Genomic DNA, 26,303 nt, shown 5'->3' with positions numbered 1-26,303 from the left:
GGTTAAACCCACAAAATTATCAATACTTTTGTTTGATGCTTTCTGCTCAAAATTGTCCATTGTTTGCCTAATAAAAATTTTTCATTCCCTAAAATGGATGCTCTTGTCTCATTTTGGAACACTAGTTGAAAAGGCACATGCCTTGCATCTGCTATTTTTTTTTATTATTATTATTATTATTATTATTATTATTATTATTATTATTATTATTATTATTATTATATCTATTTTTAATTACTCATAATATGATATGATTATTATAATGTAACACCTCAAATCTCACATTAAAAAATTGACTTTTGGTCAAATATATGTGTCAATCTTAGTAGACTATTATTAATATCTAAGGATTAATTTCTAGACTTTTTGATTAATCCTAATTGTTAGGTTAGGTTGGTAATTTAGAATGGTTAAAATTAAGATAATGATATTGGATTAGGGGTTGGAAGCATTTGAGATTTTATCTATTTATACACTTTTGATGCAAGCTAAGTAAGATAATTAGGAAAAATGAATCATAATTCATAAATGCAAATGAATGATTTTTTCCCCTCTTTTTTTATGACTTTATTTCTTTTTTTTTTTTTAAATAACAATCTAAACATATTACCTTTAAAATTCAAGACTTATTTCAGAAGTTAGTATTAAGAATTTGAGCAAATTAATTTTATATAAAAGTTAATATTTAAGAGTTTTCATAATTATTTTATATAAAAGGCTGTGCAAATTATTTTTTTTTTCTCTAAATTAAATGAAATAAGGTTTGATTTATCATCTCAGTTAATAGTATGATTTAATTAAATTAATTTATTTAAAATATATAATAAACATGTGAGAAATGAAAATTTGAATGAAAAATTATGTTATAATCCGTAGATAAATTACTATTTAGTATTTAAAATTTTATTAATGTAATAAATAAGTGATCTTTTTTTTTAATTAATTTTCAAAGAAAATTTTTGCACAAATACTTTTATTACCAAATATTTTTTAGTTTTTTTAATTTTAATTTTTAATTTGAAGGTAATATTAAGATAAAAAAAATAAATTTATAGCAAATTTATTTTAATTTCAATTAAACTTTAATATTTGCTATTATTGGGGTATTCTTTCTGCGGTTCGCGTATTGCACATACTGAATTCGAGATAAGTTGACTTAATTTATTAATTTGAAAATTTAATTGATTTTTATATTTTATATTTAATTGAATTTTACTCTCAAAATGAGAAATCACGTTGACCTTTTGTCCAATAAAAGCAGAGAGTTGGGTTTGAAACTCCCTTAGTGCCACCATATAATTTTTTGGGCGAACCAGTATTAAGACTTAGGTCAAAATAAAACATTTAAAATTTATAGTAAGTTTAACTAATTCTAACCCAATTATAAAGTCCATAATTGTAGTTCAATTTTAAGAAAACAAACGAAAAGAATCCAATAATAAATTGGACTATCTAACAAGGAGTATTAACTCACTTGACCTGTAAACACAAAATATCACAATCTGGAGAGCTCAGCTCTCCCTCACAATCCTCAAAGCAGATAAATAATCAAATGAGAGCTCAGCTACCTCATTCAAAGAAATAATCATCTTATGCATCCAAGCATATCCACAAAGTTTACAATATCACAAGATCAAGTTATTACAATCCTAGATAAGATTAAGACGCTACGGGTACATGCAGAGTTCTAAAATTTGAAAGAAAGAAAATAAAAACACCATTAAACTTTTTTCATAAACCTACGAGAAATAAAGTAGATTATTTTAAAAAAGATTCCATTTGTTACCTGAGAAAAAATAGTTGAACAGAGGTGAGCTTTCGACTCATTGAGTAAGATATTGATTTTAAATACTAACTATCTAGAACTAATGTATTGCCTAAATATGAAATGCCGCATAGTCACATATTATTAAACAATTCAACTAATATTTGCATAAAAAAAATTTAGAGCACGCACACACTTGTGTGTCACATCAACATATATACATATGAGAGCTGATCCCCTATACAATTTTCTTAATTCTAATATCCATCAGCGATGTCAATTCAAACCATAATTTCTCTTAATAATCCAAGTACAGGGGTCAGCGAGATCAACTCAAAACTATACTCACCTTGACTTATCCACATATAAGGATTGAGTCACAGCGAGTCAAACTCTAACTGCAACTACTGGTCCTATCCATATTCATATCCATACCACACACACGTCGACACATACATATAGCTCCAAATTACCTTAAGGCGACATCCACAACAATTGCATTAATATAATATACAATATAAGAGCATGCCTAGCATTATACTCTCTCTCTCTCTCTCTCTCTCTCTCTCTCTCTCTCTCTCTCTCTCTCTCTATATATATATATATATATATATATATATGTAGATAAGTGAAAGCACAAGCATGCCTTGAATATATAATAATATTAAAATTATAAATAAAATCAATATTCACTCATAGAACAATTGAAGATCACTGTGGTTGCTGGCTAGGGGAAGAGGGTTGACTCGAATCACCTAAATAATTATATTCATAAATCTATTAATATTTAAACAAAATAACAGTTTAAAGGGTCAAAGACATCTTAAATTTATGCTGAAAATTTCAGTAGAGTTTCCCCTATACCTAGGACCTACCTAACCTACAAAACAACTCAAACACACTTCCTAATCCAATGGCCTCAGGCCCACATCACAACATCATACTATCTCTTCTGAGCCCGCCAAACTAGTCAAAAATTAGATAACTACACACTTCAGATATTAAGCTTAAAATTAATATTTAGTAAAAATTATCCAAATTAATCCCAAAAATTCTATAAACATGTCCCGCAGTCCTTAGCAATGCTATTATACTATTGCAAAAAGAATTATAATTTTTCTGTGTCACACTCTACTTCTCGTAAGATGTAACATGCTCTCGTAGTACACCTAATGAATTACCGTACTTCGCCTACCAGTAACCCATTAAATATACTACAAGGGATTTTAAAATAATTTTCGTTCATTTTTAAATTGGTGGGTAAAATTTTTTTTCAGATATTAAAAACCTTTATTTAAAGTCCAAACATAAATCAAATTTTTAGATATTTAAAATCTTCACAATTTTTACAAAAATTTAGGCAGAGTACCGTCTGTATTTTGAGAAAACAGTTCTTCAAAACCTGAAAATAAACACACTCCCAATATATTTCTCAATCACAACTCCATTAATTAATTTCATTTCATAAATCAGCACAAGGAACTCAATATACAGTTTAAATTAAATCAAATATTGAAACAACTCATTATGGTGAAAAAATTAATTTTTACATTCATGGGAGTATTAAAAATTTAGTAGTACAAAACATTATAAGTACATAAAATCTCAAGATAATATTACAATAATTTGTATTTGATTGCAATCCAAAAATATATTACAAAAAAGTTGGTACAACTGCTCAAAGGAAATTTCATACATATAATTACAGAATTACATCAAAATCTAAAGTACAAGGGTATACCTATGATATACCCCAAAATAGTCTCACTATGTCTTTTCAGAAATCTTGCTCAGCTGCTTTATTATTCATTTCACCTGCGACAGCATACAAAGCTATCGCTGAGTGGTGAACTCAGTGATGCACAAACTAACAATTTAAAACTTAATACAAGTTATACTTGACAATTCATAACAATTAAAAATTTAAAATTTCTAAATTCTTCAAAATCCATGACATTCATAAATCAATATTTTCATTCATACAAATTATTCATTTGAATAATGTTTTGATTAAATAGTAACTATTTGTCTATATTTCTTTTAAATCTCGAAACAATACAAAAATATTTTGAATCACTGACAAATTATTTATTTCAACCACAATTTATCAAACTATGATAATTTAAAGGGCGTTGCCAATAATTCACACAGTTGAACCCATGACCCAAAATTCAAATAGATGCCGTATTGTACACCATGACATTTCAAACTCTCCCAATAACCGAGGCTAAAAGGAAGGAACAAAGACTAGCTAGTAGATATGAGTACTTATTTAAACTCTTCCCCAACTGGCAAGCCAGAGAGGAAGAAACTCGCCCCATCTAGTGGAGGAGATATCTCACTAGATAAGCTAATGAGAATTCACAACATATATTGCCATGTCAACTGTAGTTTCAAATCATATTTAAAATAATTTCTATTTACCAAGTGTTTACAAACCATTAACATATTGAATCATCATATATTCATGCTCAAGGTTAGAACACATCAAACTTAAAATTTATAATCCTCAAAACCATGCAATAAATCCTTAAATGCATAAGAAAATTTATATTTAAATTATACAATTTCATTCAATAAGTTAAAATTCTCTACACAACAAAATCATAAGTCATAAATAAACTTGTTCAAATCAATTTAAAAGTGAAAAGTAACAAAATAGTTAGTTGTGCACAAACCTTATATAAGTCACCTCTTGGCCTTGACTCGATGTCTCGGGTTCTTTCCCGGTATTCTTTTCCACTGAAACATACAGTTTCATAGTGTTTCAGTATCACAATTTATCATAACTCCACAAATAAATTCAACTCTACTTATACCTAGCTTTAATATGCTAAACTTGACGTTCTTTAAAATTTGTATTTTGGGATTACTATTCATGATACCATTCAAGTCAATTTGTTGACTTTCTGATGCTTAATAGGTATGAGAATTCTAATTTACCCACATACCACATTTTGATTACCTAATTTGTTAGTTTTGGTTCTTTTCTCAAATTTTAAGTCTTTTAGGTAAAATGTCAAATTTTTAGTTTTGGTGTCCTATTTTGCACTGTTCCATTGGTCATGTTGCTATTAGAATTTGGCTAAGTTTTCTACATAGAAGTTGTTCCTTATTGTCTTAGCTTTATTTTCTTTTTGAATCACTCCATTTGGAGTTTTGTAGCACAAGTTATAGCCATTTGAACATGGCTGGCCGAATTGGTCTAACCCAGATTTTCTGGGCAATTAATTTAGTTCTGGCACTTTTAAGTCATTAATTTTGGGTGGCTAAATGACTTGGCTAAGGGTATAATTTGGACTTATTTTCTTCATGAAAGTTGTAAGGATATATCTCAGCTTTCTACTGGTGAAATTTCAGGTCATTTGGACCTGCCTAGCCCAAGTTATGGCCATTGTTCATTTGGTCATTTTTATACAGGTCAGTTTACCTAATCCGGATTTGGCCAATTTGTTCACTAAGTTATGGTCACTTTTTGGGCATGATTCCTAAATGAAAAATGTGCCATTTTGTGTCTAGTTTCATTCTCAATTGGCCTCACACCAATTGGGTTGGTACATTTTCAGTTTTGGTCCCTGAAAGGGACCTTGGTCATGTTGCTTACAAAATGACCATAAGCAATCCGAATTTAAACCTAATTCTAACACTTCTTACACCCTACAATTGGTCATACATTACCATTTTTCAACTCAAGCAAGGTCAAACACATCATTTAGCTAATTCTTATATTTTTCCTCCCAAAACCTTAGGTGCTAAAACCCTAATTTTCATGCTTAGCTCAATTCATACAATTTAAACATACAAATCACCTATACAACATTAATTCACCAAGATTTTGTATTTAACCTAACTAAACACCATCAAACTCTAGGGTACCATGGCTGCTGAAATTTCACAATTAATCCTCCATATTTGATTTGTTTTATTTCTTTCATCAATTCTAAGTGTATTTCACATACATAAGCATAATTTAACTACAAATTATAAGTTCAAATTGCTAACCTCTCTTTAAAGCTCAAATCCTTCAATTGGTCAACTTTCTTCCTTCCCTTTCTTCTTCAATCTACTTTTCAATTTGCCAAAGTAGGGTTTATCAAGAATTTTTGGGGATTTAATGGAGAATTTTAGGGTTTGTGAAGCTTTAAATTAAGCTTCAATGGAGGAAACAAGAAAGAGATGAGAGAGGAGAGAATTGGATGGCACTTGATGGAGGAAGAAGACCCATTTTTTTCTTTTAATTTTTAGTATTTATCTTACTTTTGACTTAGTCAAATTTTGGTTAATTAAAATTATTTTTATTGCATCATGCATGAGGTAAGATGTGATGTAATAATCCACTTTTTCTTTTATTTTTCTATTATTCTTTAATTTTTTCATAGTTCTTTAATTTAATTTGCTATTCCCAAATTTTCATTTCTTCGATTTTATTGGACAGTTAGGTCAGGAATCACCTCTAGGGGTAAATTGACCAATTTGCCCCTCGCTGGTATGATCCGGTTTGTAAGTTATTTGATATTTCTTCCAAATATTTAACCTAATTATTTGACCTGTTTAACAACTCTTTTTCATAATGTTCTCTTTTTTACTGTGTTCGCAATAGTCCTAAGGACCGCGGCGTCACATTTTACAGTTCGAAATTCGAGTTTAAATCGACCTCGTAGTCCTTCCAGAGAATGTCACCCATCGCTGTGACTCTCGACTTATTTAAGTTCTTATGCTTTGTTTTTCTTATTTATACTTAACTAATTGACAATTACTAATTATTTGTGTTCAGGGCTTATCTAGTTGTCTTAGATGTGGTTCTAATCCCCTTAATTATCCGGATCGACACCGGTCACCAGAACAGTGAAATATACAAGGCTATGCAAATAAGGGTGTTACATTCTGACTATCCATGAATATTTTATAAATTTTATTCTAAACCTAACATTAGGCAAAAAGAGCAAATTGGAGTTCGGGCTCATTTACGTCAATTCTGACACCTGAAACGCGTTCGGGACATCTAAAAATGGTGGAAAGCACTGTAATATTGACCCACTTCCGAAGTGGGTCCTGTCTGGCCTGAAAATGCAGTCCTGATCACCGATGGAATTTCCTCGAAATGAGAGCATCTACGTGAGACCTACAACACCAGAAGTTAAAATATAATTTTTATTTAATTAAAAGTCCTATTAAATGCCCAAAAAATCACTACTGAGTTTGTGGGACCCATCGAATTTTCGATGTCGAAAATATTCCAAATTGGTGTTGTTGTGAGGCTCTCAACAAGTGGAGCATGCTGGTAGTCTCAAAATCTCAATGGGGTTCACAGTTTAGGAGAAATTTAGTGAAAAAGTCGAAATGAGCTAAAACTTTTCAGGTTTGATTTGTACAAACTGCCCAATGAAAATTTATGAAATAGATGTCTATGGAAAGCTCTCGAGGAGTAGAACACGGAGGAAATTGCATACGGTTCGATTGGTGATCGGAATCAACCCAGAAAGATGAAATGGCATGATTTGAACGGGAGGGACTTTGGGGAGATTTTCTAGCCAGCTAGAGGGCCGACGCTGGCAGGGGAGGGTGGTCGGAGGTGTCGACATGTGGGGAAGCTTGAGGGAGGGGCGGCCGGCGATGGGGAGGGGAGGAGAGAGGGAAAAAGAAGAGAGAAGTGATGGAGAGGTGACACGCAGGAAAAAAGAGGGAGGGAAAAAAGAAGGCTGGTCCGATTCGATCAGTCCGATCTGATCCGGTTCGATTCGATCTGTTTGATTCAATATACTCGAAATTTGATTTTTGCTCTACCTTGAAACCCAAAATAAGGCCCGAAAATTTTGAAAAAATTATAAAAAACTCAAAAAAATTTATGGAGTCTAAATATATTTTTTAACTTATCACGTGGTCTTTAAATTAATTTTTAAAAATCATTAAATTTTATTGCCTCGAATGTAAAAACTCGATTTTGAAAACTCAAAAATTCAAATTAAATATTATAATATTTAATATATTAAAATATCATAATTTACACATAAAATAATTATTTAAAAATTCGAGATATTACACTTAGCCTTAGGACACCTCCAAGATAAATACCATACAACTTTGTCAATAAAAACAAGACATTGATCAAATTGACCATTTTTGCTTCTTTGCCTTGCACAAAGGAAAATAATTAACCATTGAACTTGTTGAGTGAGCCGAGAAACCCTTAAATAGGGATGGAAAAGTTTTCAAACTCGACTCGATCCGCCCTAAACGTGATTAATTTTTTCTCCACCCCGACCCCGATTTATGCAGGGTGGGGACGGGAAGACCTTCTCCCCACCCCGAAACCTCGTAACCTCCCTCGCACAATAATATATTATTATTTTTTATTAAAAAATAATTTATATTTATATATTTAAATATTATAATTTTAACAAAATATAACATTTCTAATTATATTTTATTTTTTAATAAATAAATTTATATTATATATTAATAAATTAAAATGACAAAAAAAATCCTTACCTGCCCCCGCACCCCAGCGAAGAATGCCTCGCCCTGACTTCCAACTCTTGTGGGGTGGGGATGGGAGGAGCGATCCTCGCCCCCGACCCGCCTTGTTGCCATTCCTACCCTTAACAACAAGAAAGGGTAGGAAACAAAATAACTACTGTAGATTTTCCATCCTACAAGTGTGTCATTGAGTTGTGTTGCAAGGGTTTTGCGCAAGGGTTTTGCGGTCGCCTGGATGAACTCTCACCGAAGTGGGAAAAGTGAGGAGTTGCCACTTTAATTTTGAGGGAAATTAAAGAAAACTATTTGTAAAGGTGAATAAAAAAAAAACCACTTCGAAAATAGAGATTCTAAGTTCGGGGTCCATATACGGGTGGGGAAGGTATTAGGCACCTCACCTTGTCCCTCAACGAGAGTAAGCAGATTTAATGTTATGCTTTTCACAGATTAAAATTGGTAATTAGGGGGTCAGAGTAACGATGTTAATCCTTTGTACGGATAAAAATGAATATTTAATGTTTCACCATTTGGGGTTGCCCAATAACACGAGTATATGAGATGACCCTCCAGTGAATAGGTTGTTGTATAATGGATTTTTATTGGGGATTAATTCGAATATTAAAATTGGGATATTTTGGATCCAGGTTAATTTAAGCAGGAGATTTCGGATAAGAACTCTCCTCCGAACTCCACATATTTTATTAAGATTTAGATTGAGAATCAAGTAAGAACTCTCCCCCGATCTCTTAAAGTATTATGTTTAAAGTTTAAGTGAAGGATCTCGGATAAGAACTCTCCTCCGATCTCCACATATTTTTTAAGATTTTAGCTGAGAATCGGGTAAGAATTCTCCTCCGATCTCTTAAAGTATTCTATTAAAAATTTAAGTGGGATATTTCGGATAAGAACTCTTCTCCGATCCCCACATATTTTATTAAGATTTTAGCCGAGAACTCGAGTAAGAACTCTCCCCCGATTTCTTAGTGTATTTTTTTTAAGATTTAAATGAGAGATTTCAGATAAGAACTCTCCTCTGATCTCTTTAATATATTGCGTTTAAGAATTAAACTGAGCTTGGGTAAGAACTCTCCTCCGAACTCTTAATGTCTTTGTTAGAATGGCATTTTGTAAGAACTTTAAGACTAAGAATTCAAGTAAAGGGTCTCTCTTGATCCTTCTTTTTTAGGGGGTGGAGTACCGAATACATGGGAAACCCGTGTAAAAGTTTTTCCTAGCCTACAGGACCTTATAACTAGGAGGACGATGAAAGACCGAACTCCTTTCTGATCTCCTGCGTGATCGCTTTATCTAAACTCTTTGGTTCGATCTCTTTAAGTTGTTCGCTCGGGATCCGAGCTTATTTTGATTCCCGATCTATTGTACCATCCCTTGGGCTCGTTCCGTGGCCCGACCTCATGACTTATTTGTTCAACATAATTCTATTCCCTATCTTATTCAACCCTTTCGCTATACCCCTTTCATTTCAGTCTCAATAACTCTTGTTAAGATATTCTTACCTATACTCCTTAGAGTATTTACGAGCCGCTGAGGACTCGAACCTGTACTCTTGAAGGGAATGAAAACTAAATGATGATAAATGGAATGAATGAAATAAAAGAAGATACTAGAAATAACTATTGACCTAGGTAATCTATCTTGAGTGTAGTGCGATTGAATATAAAAGAAATTTTAAAGGAAAACTGAAAAAAAATAAATCGAGGATATTCGACAAAATAACAGTTTAGGCGCTTACCTGTAGGCAGTTTAGGAGACAAATGAGTTTACTCAAGTATCCACAAGTCCTGCAGAGTTGAGAGTTGACAGCCGAAGGACTCGAACTCACCCGGAGGGATGGGAATAGGTCGGAATGAAGTTGGAATTTGGAAGGTAATATTAGAGCAGTGAGAATGAGGTGAAGTGAAGATGGTTGTACAGAAATTGAAAATGGAAGTTTCAAGACTTAGAGCTCTTTTTGATGAAAACACTTAAGAAAACAGGTTTCTAAAGTTTCTCCACACTTTGAAAGCTCAGAATGGCAAGTAGCAAGACTGAATCAAATTTCAGAGTCTTTCCACTATAATCACCACCTTCTTGTTTTTGTCCGTCCCTCCTACAATATTACATGCAGGTATTTATAGGGAACGGGTACCCATAATGAAGGGTCAGGATCTTACCAGGGGAGACAGAGGTTTTAGGTTCAAAAGGACATTATTTGACGTCCGGGAATTAAAGAGAATCAAAATGGAAGGACGGGATCCCATTCAGAATATCCGTCCTTTCTTCTTTTAATCCAACGGCTCAGGGTCTTACCTTACAAGATGGATCCGAAGGCTGGGAATAAAAAGTGCCAAACCTGTCGTCTGCTTTTTGATCTGAGGGCTCCGGATCCATCCTTACGATTATGATCGACGGTGGAGATCGAGATGCATAGGACTGCCATAACTGTTTTGGCGTCTGTCGGCTAGGTGGGCATTTCTGCAGATGAAGCGTATGGTGAGGATCTGATCACGTCTGCAACACTTTAACTAACTCGAATCTAATGATGAGGAGAGTCGATTGAAAGTTATTTAGTATCTCCGCGCTTTTCGATCTCTATTTTCTTCCGATCTCCCTATTATGACCCTCTCCTTTTCTGATCTCTCTTGTATCAAGTCCCTCCTCATTTCCCGATCTCTCCCATTCTAAATCTTTCCTTTTTACCTGACTTGCATTGGTCAACTCAATTAATTCTTCAGTTACTTCTGCATCCGCTTTGGTTTCCGTATGCAATAAATGCCCAGGCCTTATATATGCACCAACGGGAAATCTCCTTCACACTTCACTTTTCCTCCTTCAGTTTGTTTTCAATGCTCCGTTTCTCCCATTCTAGCTTCTCCAGTGATAATTCTGATTATGGTGGCCGTTTTTTATCTTTTTTCGACTGTTTTCTTTGCCCTTCGCCTAAAAATTTATGACCCTGGTGATCGGAGAACCATGAGGACATTATTTAATGACGGTGAGGGAACCAGACTAATTTACCAATCAAGATCGAAAGTGACGATCATGCCAAACTCGAATCAGTCTACCGGTACAATCAGTAGACCGATCTCGGGCAAGAGGACTGCTAATTTCAATCTTAATGTCGGTGATCGCCTCTTGAAGTTCATTTGGCTTTTGACCACATCGGGCATCCCGACTGTAACTCGGTTCTGGTCAATGACATCGATGATATCTCCGCTCAATATCATGAGAGTCATAATCACCCTATCTGAGCTGCACATCTGTCCAATACTTGTGGCTAGCTTTCTGATCAAACACATCTTTTGATTCAGCCACAAGACTAGGCTTTGACATAAGTCAGCCTCCGGAGTAGTCCTAAACTAGGTAGAATGTAGCGCTGATCTTTAGAGATTGCCTAAATAATGTAATCCGATCTTTAGAGATCACCCCAACGATGTAATCCGATCTTTTGAGATTGTCCAAATGATGTAATCCGATCTTTTGGAAATGGAATAAAATTTTTTATTTAAATGTTTTGTTTTATTTTTGCATTAGTTATTTTCTAATCTCTGATATGTGTATCCGATTTGGTCCCTAAACGAATCGTCATTAGCCGATCCGTGGTTTTGGAAGTTTGTTCAATCCGAAGACCTTGGCTAACCGATCTCATTTATTTTTTATTATGTTTCTGGAACCTTCTTGCGACGTGTCAAGGAAGCGGCCGGTTCCACTAACCGATGTGTCGCTTGGGACTTCGCGAGCATTTAATGCCCAGAGGGGTATCAATAGGGGAGAGGTGAGTCAGTTGTTTCCTTATGTCATTTTCAGAACTTCTCTAGTAATCTCAGCATTTTCTCTCATTTTCTCAAGTTTGCAGGCACCGACCACATTCCGGTAAGGGTTTTGATTCTTTTCTTGGTTAATTTCTTTTTTTTTTTTTCGAAAATGAGCAGCGTCGAGGGTCAGAGAGCTGCTAGTCCACCCTCCGTCCATTTCTCATGGACGTCGGATGAAGTTGAGGTGGTCAGGCTGAGTGGGTGACCTGAACCTTCTACAACCTCTGCCTCAGCCCACAGTCGGGCGGCCCAATCAAGACAGATATCTTCCTCTGGGAGGGAAAATCTTCCCATGGATGAGTTGTCGTCGATCCTCCAGGAAACCGATCTGCAGTCCATCAGTCAAGAGTACAACCTTCGGACTGACTCTTACGAGCTTATCAGATGCCACGACGAACTCCAAGCTGATCACTTCTTTGACGAAAATGACGTGATCATGGTGTATGAAGAGCAATTGAAAGTCGGGCTTCGGTTTCCCCTTGACGATTTCTTTAAGGCCATTTTGAAGTTTCACCAAGTATGCGTTGCCCAAGTGCATCCGAACTCATGGCGGATTTTGGTGGCTTTTAGAGGCTTATGCCGAGCCAAAAAGCTCGAGCCTATAGCGAAGGTTTTTGCTGAGTTACATAGGCTCACTCGTCGAAAGGACGATGACTACTAGTTCTTCTAACCCAAGTCGCACTATGGGCTTTTTACCGATCTTCCTTCTTCATTGAAGAATTGGAAGAACCGGTTCTTTATACTGAGGAGCAAGATGCTGAACAGCTTCGAGGGTATCTCACGAAGTTAGCAGTACCTGGTCCCTTCAGTTCCAAGGAAGATCGTCCTAAATAGGGACGAGGACGCCATGGTAAAGGAGTTGAAGGATCAAGTAGTCTCTCACAAGTATTCATACTTAGATGTTGTCATGGCCAAACTGAAGTGGTGGCTTATGCAGATGATCGCCAATGAAGATTATGAACTGCAGCTCTCTAACCTCGGACCTGAGATCTGTATAACTTGGATCTTTAGCCTCCTGACTTAAGTGATCTCACTAACTTATTTTTCCGTGCAGGTATGGCTGGTGGCGAAAGCGCTAAGGAGAGCCGCAAGCAGAAAAGAGAGGTCGCCCGGAAGGTGCGGGAAATGAAGATCGTCGCGGTATCCCAAACGCCAGGGCGAGACTCGACAGAAATTTTGGGTTCTTCGTCTCGACCTTTCGGATAACCGATCCCAGAAGTAGAGGTCGCTCCTTCCCCTCCTTGACAGGAAGAACCGCCACCTCCACCTGTTTCTTCAAGTGCGGAGGGAGGGTCTTCCCAACCTACTGTGAGGACCCTTTCTTGTGGCGCCCATGTCACACCTTACCCCTCTGTAAGGCATAACATGATCCCGTAGAATACCTAATGAACTACCGAACTTCACCTACCGATAACTCATTAAGTACCCTACAAGGGATTTTAAAACAATTTTCTTATTTTTGATAAGTGGTGAGCATTTTCTAATAGGCATTTAAAACATTTAGTTAAAATTAAAACTAGTTAATATTTTTGGTCCATTTTAGTTTTTCGCAAATTCTATAGAAATTTTGACAGAGTTTCCTCTGTATTTTGAGAAAACCGTTCTTCAAATACCTGTAAAAAGCACTTCTAAAAGTTTTTCTCAACCACTACTTCAATTTCAAACTCAATCTCAATCAATTTCTCAAATTCACAAGTTCAATAGTTCTCAAAATACTGTCAATCAATATCATACATATTTCATTAAAAACAAAATAATTTATACACAACCTTACAAATTTATATCAAAAGAAACACAAACTAAACTTTATTACAAACTTCATACAAATTTGTGTACAAGCTGCTCAAGACCCATTTTTACATGTCCATACATTTATGTGCAATATATACATCAAAAGGAATATTTACAATTAGGGTATAAATTATACCCGAAGACTTCAAAGCAGAACGATCCTCAATTCTCTGCTCCTCTAGTCTCTCAGTATCTGCGATAAAAGCTATCGCTGAGTACTAGGACTCAGTGGTGCACAATATACAAAAATAATCTTTATGCAAAACTTAAAGCACATTCATTCAAAAATTTGGCTAAACATGAAAATTAAATACAATCATGCATTGTAAGATTTTTCATGTAAACCAAGTTCATTTCAAAGTATCAAACACATTTCATAAAACCCACAGTTAGATCATGCCATTCGAAACAAATAGAATCTCAATAGCCAGAGGCTAAAGAGAAATCATATCACAAGGCTAGCTAGCTCAAATATATGGATATTCATTCACATCCTCTTCTACTAGCACACCTCAACACTTCTCCAGAGAAGGAATCAAAATTCGAAACTAATTACCCCCACTAGTCATGCTAGTGAGGTGTTCAAATATATGGTCATGACACTGTGGTTTCAAAACTTATCTTAACAATTTGCTAAACATTTTCATTTCAAATATACACAATAACTTTCAACAATTTAAGTCAAAACATCATAAATAATGTCACAAATAAATTTTCAACAATTCGAAGCAAATGTAAAATACATATTTCATTCACTTTATCAATAAACTTTAAAACATGGTGATGTTGTGCACAAACCTCAAACGAGTCGCCTGTTGGCCTTGACTCGACTCTTCGGGTTCTGTCCCGGTATTCTTTTCCACTGAAACACGAAATTTTCCAATGTTTCAGTACTAAAACTTAAAATAAATCCAAAATAAACTTAACTCCACATTTACCTAGCTCTAACGTGTTAAATTCGACGTTCTCGAAATTTTGTGTTTCGGGTTACTATTCACTGCACTATTCAAGTCAAATTATTGACTTTCTAAGGCTTAATAGGTATGGGAACTCCAACTTCACCCACATACCACATTTTGGTCACTAAACTTGTTGGTTTTGGTCATTTGTTTAAAGCCTAGGTCATTTTGGCAAAATTGCCAATTTTCGGTTTTGGTTCTCCGAAGTTGCACTGTTCCATTGGTCGATCTACTGTTGGAATTTGACAAAACTTTCTTCATATGAAATGTTCTACTATGTCTTAGGTTTCCATCGGTTCAAGAATCGCCTAAATCCGAGTTTTCTAGAGAGAGTTATAGCCATCCAAACATTACTGCTCAATTGAAAATCTGCAGAGTTGCAGGTTTGGTAATTTAACTTTGCTCAATAATTTGAATAGTTTAATGGCATAATTTGGGGTGGTGTTCTTCATGAAAGTTTTAGATCTATGTCTCATCTAATAGCTGGTAAAATTTCAGGTCAATTTGACCTGTCTAACTCGAATTATGACCAAATGAACAGTTACTGTTCATTTGGTCAGTTTAGTGCAGTGGCAGCCTGCTATCAATTCACTTTGGTCAATTGTTTCACCAAGTTTTAGTCAGTTTTTGGTCATGGTTCCTTAATGAAAATTGTGCTCTTTTATGTCTATTTTCATCTCCAATTGGTGGCATATCAATTGGACTTGTAATATTTGAGTTTTGGTCCTTCAAAGTGGGTTTGGTCATGCTGCATTGGACCTACGAATTTAGTTTAGTTTCCTATCATTCCCACACAAGTTATTTGGTCATAATTGACCATTATTTCACTTCACAATAGGTCCAACATGCCATTTATGCATTTCTCCAAATTTTGGTTCACAAACCCTAACATTCAACCCTAATTTACTAAATTATTGTATTTAACTACATTTATGCATCCCTATCCTACTACCATACTCCTACAAACTTACTAACACCTTTAATTCATTCAAAATACATCAAACTTTCCTACATCCATGGCTGGCCGAAATTTCAATAATGGTCCCTCACAATTTTTTTCTTTTTCATTTCTTTAGTTTCTAGTTAATTAGGCTAATAACACAACTAATTCAATAAAAGAAATCAAAGTTAATCTTCTAACCTTAGTGCAGAATTTCTTTCCTTCAAACTTCTTCCTTTCTTCTTTTTTTTGTTGTCAAGTCCTCTATCAAGGCTTGAAATCAAGGTTTAATATTGGAGGTTTAACTTTCTATGGTGGAATTAGGGATTTGATCAAGCTCAAAATGAACTTTAATGGAGGTTTTGGGTGAGGGAGAGGGAAGATGAAGGTGAGGCGGCAACTTGATGGAAAGAAGACCAAATAATGTTTTTTTTTCATTTCTTTTCTTTATTTATTTTAGTTGGTGGAAGACCATAAAATCCCATTTTAATAATTCACTTAATTAATTTGTTTATGACATCATTCATGATGTCATCAACTTTGACTTTTCCATCTTCTTTCTTTTTTTTTCTATTAGTTTTTTAATTTAATTCTCGATTCCGAAATTTTCTTTTCTCTGATTTAATTTGTGATTAGGTCAGAGTCACTCTGTCAATTGACCAAATTGCCCCTTTCATCCCGGTTTGCAAATAATCCAATATTTCTTCCGCTCTGACCTAATTATTTGACCGACTTAATGATTCTTTTTCGTGATTTTCTTTTCCATCAGTATTCATAAGGGTCCTAAGGACCGCGTCACTTTTACGGTTGAAATTTGAGTTTAAAACGACTTGTGATCGTTCAGGAGGTCACTCATCGCCGTGACTCTCATCGTTTAACCTCTTATGTTCTGTTTTTCTTGTTTATACTTAACTAATTAAACATTACTAATTGTTTGTGTTTATGGCTTCTCAAGTTGTCTTAAGTGTGGCCCTAATCCCATTAATTGTCCGGACCGACACCGGTCACCGGAACAGCGAAATCTACCAGGCTATGCAATGGGGTGTTACAGCCCAGGTCCTCATCCATTCTCTCAAGAAGAACCGCTTAGTTCGGGGGAATCCTGGCTTGGCCAAAGTTTTGGGTGCCACCATATGCCTCCAGGATGACCAGAACAGGCTGACTACTGATAGCATTGATAATCTCCTAGCTCAGACGATGAGCTTGAGCGTAGAGAGCCTGGTGAATTAACACATAATCAGAGAAAAGGCTCATCTCTTGAGGCAGGAAATTCTGAAGGTAGTCCAGAACGCTGCTTCTGCCTGATCCCAACTTTCGTCCGCTTAGGACTACATCACCGAGATTGAGGGTTGGACGAAATCTTACGAGGACAGGATAGTCGAACTGGAGCATGAACTAGAAGAAGCTCGGGCCCGGGCCCTTCGAAATGCTGATGTCACTCGCCTCACCGAAGAGATCAGAGTGAAAGAAGAAGAGGCCGTGACAAGGGAAGCTGGTGCTTATGTGAATACACATGGCGATCTTCTGGCCAAGCTCGAAAGGAGCTATCCTGAGGAAGACTTCTCCTGGATTGTGGATCTTGCTCCTAGAGATGAAGAGGGGAGTGAAGAGGAGCCCGAGAGAGAGAGAGAGAATGAGATAAATGATGATGAACTTGGAGAGCAGGCTGGGGGAGACCCTCCAGCCGAATGACTTGTAAATTTTTACCTTGAAATGAATTATAATTTTTTGTTCAATTTCTTGATGAGATCAGAAAGTGTCCAAATTGTTTGAGTACTTAATTGATTTAAACGTAGTTGAACATTAAACTTGAAAGCGACTATTGATCAGAAGATAAGAGATTGGAAAAATATTATGAGATCGAACTAAGTCATGACCAAATACCGGATGAAACTTTAAAATATTAGAATTGCAGAGATTTGACATTGACTTTGAACTTTTAAAATCGGAACCATTATTAAACCGGATTGAAACCTTAACTTCATTTTAAGGAATATCTGGGGCATTTAAGCGAGAAGCCTGATGACATCATTAGCCAACTGAAGTTCTGTAATATTTGTACAGAGAGATCAGAGAATATCAGTAGGTAAGATTGGATGGTCCGAAGACCCAATATTGATTTGAAGCCACCTGATAAAGACCAAGAGATCGAAAAACAGTCTAACTTAAGCGTAAGATCGGTTTGTTCCAGGGACGAGCAATCGGTGAATCCGGAAAAGTTATTTGTGATTGGGGACATCGGTTGAGAGCGGATAATAAAGTTAAAAGTTTAAAAGTTCCTTAACTTCGGAGGTTGGCCAAAATATGGTGTCTACAAGTTGTGTAAAAAGTTTTCTTCATTCAATAGAAACTTTCCTTCTCTATTAGTGCAAAGACAGTTAGGAGATTTACCTAGAAATGGCCATTCTTGAAAGAGTGCATAATAGCTCATAAAAAATGAATAGGCTAAGCAATAGTAATGAGAAAGATATTGTTTATTTCTAATTTTTAGATTAATGATCAAATTCAAGTGATGTGGCTGAATGATAAACTTAGAATGTAAAAATAAGATTACATACAAAAAGTCTCTTCAAAGTTCGTAAGTATGAAATATTTTATACATTAAGTCACCCTTTATATGATGAAATATGGTACATAAAATAAAATTACCATTATGACTATTACCACTAAGTCTCTAGTGATGTCCATGTTAGTAAACCAATATATAATAACGATTAATGTTAATGTAAATACCTAATATCATATGTTCCCACTTTAGATATGCTCCCTTAAGAAATTAGGTATTATGACCAACACCTTTGATTAAACAAATAATAATGTTAGCATCTAGCTCCTCCAATTTACATTTCTATTCCCACGAGTGTGCTAAATTGCCAAATCAATGAATGGTGAATGCCTATTTAATTAATTAACATAATATTATTTTATGCAAACCAGGATTATGAATTGACTCTACAGAAGCAAATCCCAAATATTCTATCCTATGGAAAGAGATTATAATAATAAAAAAAAATAATTGAGTTTCCAAAGCATACATCCTTATTCTCTCACTTTAGATAGAGATTATGATACTAAAATTGAAGAAAATAAACACGCTGTAATGTGCTGGGACGCGGCTTGCCGCAACATGAAATCATCCGATAAGCTGTGCGTGATCAAATCTTGGCCCTTGAACACAACTTTGGTTAGTATCAACTTATTTTTTTTTTAAGAATGGGAAATAACTATTGACCCCATTGACATTGCCAATTTTTTAGAAATGGCTGTCAATTTTGTCACTAAAAGCCAATGACATTGCCAATTTTTTTCAGCTCTGCACTTGCTATTGTGCGCATATGATTCAGGTGCTTGTTAGCCACTCCAAAAGAAGATGTCGGTGAAATGAAAAAGCAAATGAAGCCTATAAGGAATTGACATCTCAGCTATGAGCAAATTCCCTATTTGCCAAATCAACACCAAATGCTTTTTGAGGAGTGGGCATCTTTGCTTTGCATTTTCATCATTCAGCACTTCTAACATACAGAGATTCCCATTATTGAAACAGATGGGTTCAAAATATCACTTGGGCTATTATCCTAGGGCCCATTAACCATCTACTCAGCATCTCTTATTGAGCTCGTATATGACATTTGGCATTACGTGGCCCAAAAATATTCAGTGGCTCTCACTGCAAGTTCCATTAATGAAACTCATTACCCTGGTATTGGAAATGTGAAAGCTTCCACTACCGGTGCATTGTAGAAGATGAAAATGATTCTCTCCACCACCATCATGGGCATTTTATAGCAAGTAGAGCACCAAAAGATGGCTCAAATCTCCTAAGAACCAATCAAGTTTGGAAATAGGAAACCAAGAAGGCTCCAAAGATGTCAGTAAAGCAAAATATATTAACATTTTTGGCCAGGTTAATGAAACATGAACTTCAACAAAATTAACATTTGGCCTCATGCATACATAAGTTTCAATCAACCTCCAAATATAATTCAACTGTGTAATTTTCAGAACTCTCTTGGTCCATTCACCCAAAATCCGCACAAAAATCTTTTATCAGTTTTCACAACTGTTGTTGTAATAAACCACAACAGACCCTTCTCATTCAAGTTTGAGCACATGCAGATGGTAAATATATCTGTAAGTTATAGCCAAGTCTAAATCTTTTGAAGTGTTAATGCTGAAATCACATCCCATAGCAAACCCATTTCTCCTATACCTTTTACCAGATCCAATCCAAAGGGAGATGTAGAAAAGAGAAAATGCTTTGAAGTTAACAATATTGTTCCTGGTTAGATCACAAATTTCAGAAATGATGGTCCTACAATGTGATGACAATAAAGTACTACTGTACTCTTTATGTACCTGTCTTTACTTAGTGTCTTAATCTCTATCAAGTAAACAATTATTTTGGAATATGGTCCCTGTCCTTGTAATGCAAATTCCCCAGCATGATCATCTATGAAAGATTATTATCCCACTTTTGTACACCCACCTGATTGGAATTTTATAATACTGATACCATACGCCATTTACCAACAATTTGAAGGGAAAAAATATAGTGATCTAGCAAAACTTGACATGAAACTTTAAACACAGAGTACATGTGGATAGTTGAATCCAAAAATCAACATTTGCCTAAGAATGTCTAAACCGAGGAATTTATTTGCAACATTTCTCTATTATATATTGCATGTATTTGTTGCTCAAACAAGAATTGCCTTATGGAGTGCAAAATGGCACTAAACCATTGTATTGTCAGGGAAAATCATAATTCTCAGCACGTGTACTCTAACAAAGATTTGACCCTACTAGGATTACCATGTCAAGCCAAATATGTGAAGTTACAATGTGAAGCCACTGCTTAATTTTCGTCCAAGGAAAAAAAGTGCTTAACAAATTTAGTTTGAGTCTGCCTGTTTCACAGGCCTTTTAAACAAAGATCAAAGAACTAACAGACAAATTAGAGTTCAGCTTTAGTTTGGATAGAAATGAACAGAACAAATGACATTTCATGGGCCCTTAACAATGGAAAAAGTGTCATATTCAGCATGTTTAATAGAAAAGCCATCTTGTTATGCACTTGATAGGAAGAATACAACACCAACATATTACATATTGACATGCTAACATAAAAGGCATTTCTTAATATAAGAATCATATGCGAGACATACCAGCATGGACATAGGTGTAGAGTAATTGATGGTCAAAAGGCTAAACTTTTAGCTGTGGCCATCCAAGAGAAAGACATAGAACATAAGAGGTCCTAGTCACAAGAACATACGGTGATCAGGATGAGATGCAGTTTATTCAGAAAAACTTATCGGGATAAAGGACTTGCACTCATGTTATTCTTTACATTAGTGGGGTATAACGTAAAGCCTCTTTATGCAAAGATATGCATACCTCTCTTTCTCACTCTGTACTATTGCATGAACCTCTTTTTCTCATCAGGGTTTGCACTGCTGCACCCAATGATCCCCTCAATCATCTCATTTATATACTTCTGCTTCCTCACCCCCTTCTCTGCAACAACTATCTTAACTACCTTTCCCTCTCTTTCTGACATGGCTCCCAAGTTTATTTTCTTCCTATTTGTATCACTTATATCTCTATCCTTCCCTCTGCAAGCCACCAGTACAAACCAGTCCAAAATTTTCAATCTAATGAGAACTTCTCTCTCAGGAAATGCCTTGTTCGATTGGGATGTCACTGGAGGAAAATCTTACTGCAATTTCAAGGGAGTTAGCTGCAACAGTCAAGGGTATGTTGAAAAACTTGACATGACTGGCTGGTCAATCACTGGCCGTTTCCCAGTCAGTATATGCTCTTACCTGCCTGAATTGCGTATTCTCCGTCTCAGCCACAACCATTTCCATGGTGATTTCCTTCACAGCATCATCAACTGCTCTCTCTTGGAAGAGCTGAACATGAGTTCTTTGTATCTCAGTGGAACACTTCCAGACTTCTCACCATTGAAATCTCTTCGGGTACTTGACATGTCATACAATCTTTTCATAGGTGACTTTCCAATGTCAGTGACTAATCTTACCAATCTTGAGATGCTTAACTTCAATGAAAACGTGGAACTCAACATGTGGCAACTGCCAGAGAACATTTCGAAGCTGACAAAGCTTAAATCGATGATCTTGATGACATGCATGCTGTATGGTCCAATCCCAGTATCAATAGGAAATATGACGTCCCTTGTTGATCTTGAATTAAGTGGGAATTACCTCACTGGAAAAATTCCTGCAGAGATAGGATCATTGAAGAACTTGCAACAACTTGAGCTCTACTATAATTATCACCTTTCCGGCAGTATACCTGATGAACTTGGAAATTTGACAGAGCTGGTAGATTTGGACATCTCAGTCAATAAGTTAACTGGAAACATACCAGAATCTATATGTCGCCTCCCCAAGCTCGAAGTCCTGCAGCTTTACAACAACAGTCTTACGGGAGAAATCCCAAATGCTATTGCCAACTCAACAACTTTGCGCATTTTATCAATTTATGACAACTCTTTTACAGGAGAAGTTCCACAAAACTTGGGGCAACAGTCAGCTATGATTGTCCTAGACTTGTCAGAGAACCGCCTATCAGGCCCATTACCTGCACAAGTTTGCAACGGAGGTAAATTGCTGTACTTTCTTGTGTTGGATAACATGTTTTCTGGAGTGCTACCTGATAGTTATGCAAAATGCAACACCCTTCTACGGTTTCGAGTCAGTCATAACCATTTGGAGGGCCCAATACCAGGAGGACTTCTAGCTCTTCCCCATGTTTCAATCATTGATTTGAGTTACAATAATTTTAGCGGTACAATTGCTACTTCTTTTGGAACTGCTAGAAACTTGTCTGAATTGTTCTTGCAAAGCAACAAGATTTCAGGACTTCTACCTCCTGAAATTTCTGGGGCTATCAATCTGGTAAAGATTGATGTTAGCAATAATCTCCTGTCTGGCCCAGTACCCTTTGAAATAGGCTTTCTGACGAAGCTAAATGTGTTGATGCTGCAAGGCAACATGTTGAATTCTTCAATCCCCAAATCATTTTTTATGTTGAAATCTCTCAATGTTCTTGATCTGTCCAACAATATATTGACTGGAAATGTTCCAGAAAGTCTCAGTGTTTTGTTACCAAATTCTATCAACTTTTCAAACAATCGTCTTTCTGGCCCAATTCCTCTATCTCTGATAAAAGGTGGACTATTGGAGAGTTTTTTAGGCAACCCAGGTCTTTGTGTTCCAGTCTCTGTTTCATCAGATCAAAATTTCCCCATATGCTCACAGACTTACAATCGAAAGAGACTAAGTTCTATCTGGGTGATCGGAGTTTCAGTAGTTATCATTATAGTTGGAGCTCTCTTGTTTCTAAAACGTAAACTAAATAAAGAAAGGTTCATGGAACATGATGAGACCATGTCTTCATCATTCTTTTCATATAATATGAAGAGCTTCCATCGAATAAGTATTGACCCCGAAGAGATACTGGAAGGCATGGTTGATAAAAACAAAGTGGGCCAAGGAGGATCTGGGACGGTGTACAGAATCCAGTTAAGAAGTGGGGAATTTGTGGCAGCGAAGAGGCTGTGGAGTAAAAGAACAAAAGATTCAGCTTCAGAAGATTGGTTGCGTGTGGACAGACAGTTGAAAACTGAGGTTGGGACCCTGGGAAATGTAAGGCACAAGAACATAGTCAAATTATACAGTTATGTCTCGAGTTTGCATTGCAACGTATTGGTTTATGAGTATTTGCCAAATGGAAACCTCTGGGACGCCCTTCACAACAGTCAGGTCCATCTAGATTGGCCCACCCGTCATCAAATAGCACTTGGAGTCGCACAGGGCTTGGCTTATCTGCACCATGATCTGCTGGCGCCTATAATTCACAGAGATATAAAGTCAACCAATATCCTTTTAGACGTCAACTACCAGCCCAAGGTTGCAGATTTTGGCATAGCCAAAGTTTTACAAGCGAGGGGAGGAAAAGATTCCACCACCATCGTCATTGCAGGAACCTATGGTTACTTGGCTCCAGGTGATTCTACTGATCCAACTTAATTAAAAATAGATTACATATTGAAATTTATGACAAAATTTTCATTACACTTTTTGAGTGGTACAGTTCTCCATTATAGCATTAACTTCTTTTAGCAATTATTCAATAATGCTTTAAAGGTTCTACACTGGTATTGAACAATGTGCAACTTTGGCTGGTTCTAAAGAAATATATATATTATTTGTATGGAAATGTAACTAGTTACAGTATCTGTAACAGACTGCAATAGAGCTTAATATAATAATAGATCTATCCATCATTCCACTCTGTTTATTTTTCATTTTGCTTTCTTTGCTGTTTGAACAGTTAATCAATATATCTTCAATTATCACTTGTTTCCTTTAGTATAGTTATTTGTGTCTTATTAAGTATTGATTTATTTATTCATCAATTTTCATTCAAGTTCATTGATGCTTGTGACAGAATATGCATATTCATATAAAGCAACGACCAAGTGTGATGTCTACAGTTTTGGGGTAGTGCTGATGGAATTAATAACAGGGAAGAAGCCACTAGAGGCAGACTTTGGAGAGAACAAGAATATAATATATTGGATTTCAGCAAAAGCAGACACCAAGGAAGGAGCTATGGAAGTATTGGACAAACGATTGTCAGGGTCTTTCAGGGATGAGATGATCCAGGTTCTGCGGATTGCTATCTGCTGTACCTGTAACAACCCAGCCCTCCGCCCAACTATGAATGAGGTGGTCCAGTTGCTGATTGAGGCAGACCCATGCAGATTCGATTCTTGCAAGTCTTCTAATAAGACAAAAGAGATGTCAAACGCCACTAAGATAAACAGCACAAATGAACCATGATTGCAATAGAAGTATGGCAGGTTCTAGGTGAAGTATCATAGCATCTATACAATAGTATATATTGTCGCCAAGGTACTGAGAGACTTATCATGAAGAGCAACTTACCTTTTTTTTTTTTTTTTCTAACTAAAGTAGCTTGTAGATTCTTCTCTCCTTTTTATTTTCCTCTCTTCTTTTTCGTTTTTCAATTTTATGCTTTTCCATTTTGTTTTCTTTCACTTGTATTTAAGGAATTTGATCAAATATGAATGCTTTATAGTAAAGCATAGCATCCATATTTCATAGACCCACAAATGAAGTCATTCCCTAGCTTTTGAAAAATTTGTTTTTTCCTCTATATATTTGCCTTTTTATTTCTTAAGAGAGCTATCCAATAAAAAGGAGCTTCAACAATGGCATATTATTTCCTGAGAGTGGAGGGTTGTGATTCGCGAGGGGATGATTTCCTTTATGCACTGAAGTGGAGTCCTGATTCTAATTTAAAAATCAAGACATGATTCATATGGGTAGGACCCCCTTCACCGATAATATCCACTGGAAAAAAAGAGCAACTGGGTGATTGATTGGCATCTTTGTCTCCATTTAAGTTAGGGACAAGAGAAAGCAGAAACTTTTTTTTTTTCTCTTATTTTTCCCGTTCCTTCTTTTCCAAGAGAGATTAATTTCCTTGTTGTCAGGGGGGTCTAAGAATAGAAAAGCCAGCCACGATGCTGGCTTCACCGTAGATAGTGAACCAAGAATTTCCACTCACAAGTTGGAACTCTCTTTTATTTGTTAAAGGTATTCTGAGTGAGACACAATATTCTTCCATTATCAAGTATATTTTATATGATGAATACTGTAATTCTCTAATGAGTATTTATGTCATGCAGCAGACCTTATGATGTTCAACTATAAATATCTGTAACCTATTTGTAGCTATTTTAGGCCATTTGCTCGAAGCAGATCAGAATTCTTCCATTTCATGTTTCCTGATAAAAGCAATACTTCAAAATATATACTCCACAAAATTCTCTACAGCTAATAGAAGATATCATGGGTTGGAGACAACATTGAGGTTAAAACTAGTAATTAATCATTTAATATTTGTATGTAAATACGTGTGTGCCTGTGTATTTATATGCATATATCAGCAAGCAACTTGCAATAAGCATAAAGACAAAATAAGAACATGTGCAGGTGTTTGCATCTGTATATGCAAAATGTGAGTCCACAATTACAAGTGGTGTGTTGTCAATTCAGAAGTGTTTTGAGATTGGGGGGTTCCTCTCAGAAGAATAAGATTCATGGAGATAAATATTTCTTTTATCATGGTGGAGAGTCCATAAACTAAAAGAAAAGTGCCATTGAAGCGAATTGTACTCCAAGTGAAAAGACGGGACATGGAGGCATACTTGGCTATCATAAGGAACCAGAAACCCAGGACAGACATGTCAGCTATGATTTCATTAAGCAAAAGATCAAACACAGGCAGGCACAATAGATCAAAAACAGGAAAATATTCTTTAAATTATTATCTATGTTTTATTATTTTTACAAATTTGTTTTCACTTACTGGACAACATTGCCACCGTTCCCCTCTCCCCTTCTTTTAATAATATGAACTACAATTGAAATAATGGAGATTTATGAAAAATCACCTGTTTCCACCACTTGGATGCTAATGGACATGCCACTTCAGTA

At 35.7% G+C, this 26,303-nt stretch overlaps 1 protein-coding gene and 2 long non-coding RNA genes across 3 annotated transcripts in view; 1 reads left to right on the top strand and 2 right to left on the bottom strand.

The window, feature by feature from the left end:
• Positions 1-3,290: 3,290 nt before the first annotated feature.
• Positions 3,291-4,506, bottom strand: LOC131171303 (uncharacterized). Its single transcript, XR_009141956.1, has 2 exons — positions 4,444-4,506; positions 3,291-3,580 (listed from the first exon to the last, which is right to left on the bottom strand). It is a non-coding gene; the product is annotated as an uncharacterized LOC131171303 (long non-coding RNA).
• A 16,587-nt stretch (positions 4,507-21,093) lies between these two features.
• LOC110655790 (receptor protein-tyrosine kinase CEPR1-like) lies at positions 21,094-24,941 on the top strand. The gene is made up of 2 exons (XM_021812236.2): positions 21,094-23,781; positions 24,226-24,941. The coding sequence occupies exons 1-2, from the start codon at positions 21,171-21,173 to the stop codon at positions 24,618-24,620; spliced, it is 3,006 nt and encodes a 1,001-aa protein (XP_021667928.2). The 5' UTR covers positions 21,094-21,170; the 3' UTR covers positions 24,621-24,941.
• LOC110655791 (uncharacterized) overlaps positions 24,260-26,303 on the bottom strand; it is a 2,524-nt gene continuing 480 nt past the window's right edge. The window contains exons 2-3 of the long non-coding RNA XR_002495023.2: positions 26,261-26,303; positions 24,260-24,561 (exon numbers count right to left, since the gene is read on the bottom strand). The exon at positions 26,261-26,303 is cut by the window's right edge and continues 1 nt beyond it. This is a non-coding gene — a long non-coding RNA (uncharacterized LOC110655791). The remainder of the gene's footprint in view (positions 24,562-26,260) is intronic.

The sequence above is a fragment of the Hevea brasiliensis genome, chromosome 12 (assembly GCF_030052815.1).
Source record: "Hevea brasiliensis isolate MT/VB/25A 57/8 chromosome 12, ASM3005281v1, whole genome shotgun sequence".
NCBI classification, from domain to species: Eukaryota; Viridiplantae; Streptophyta; class Magnoliopsida; order Malpighiales; family Euphorbiaceae; genus Hevea; species Hevea brasiliensis.
This window is presented reverse-complemented; position numbering and strand designations above follow the sequence as displayed.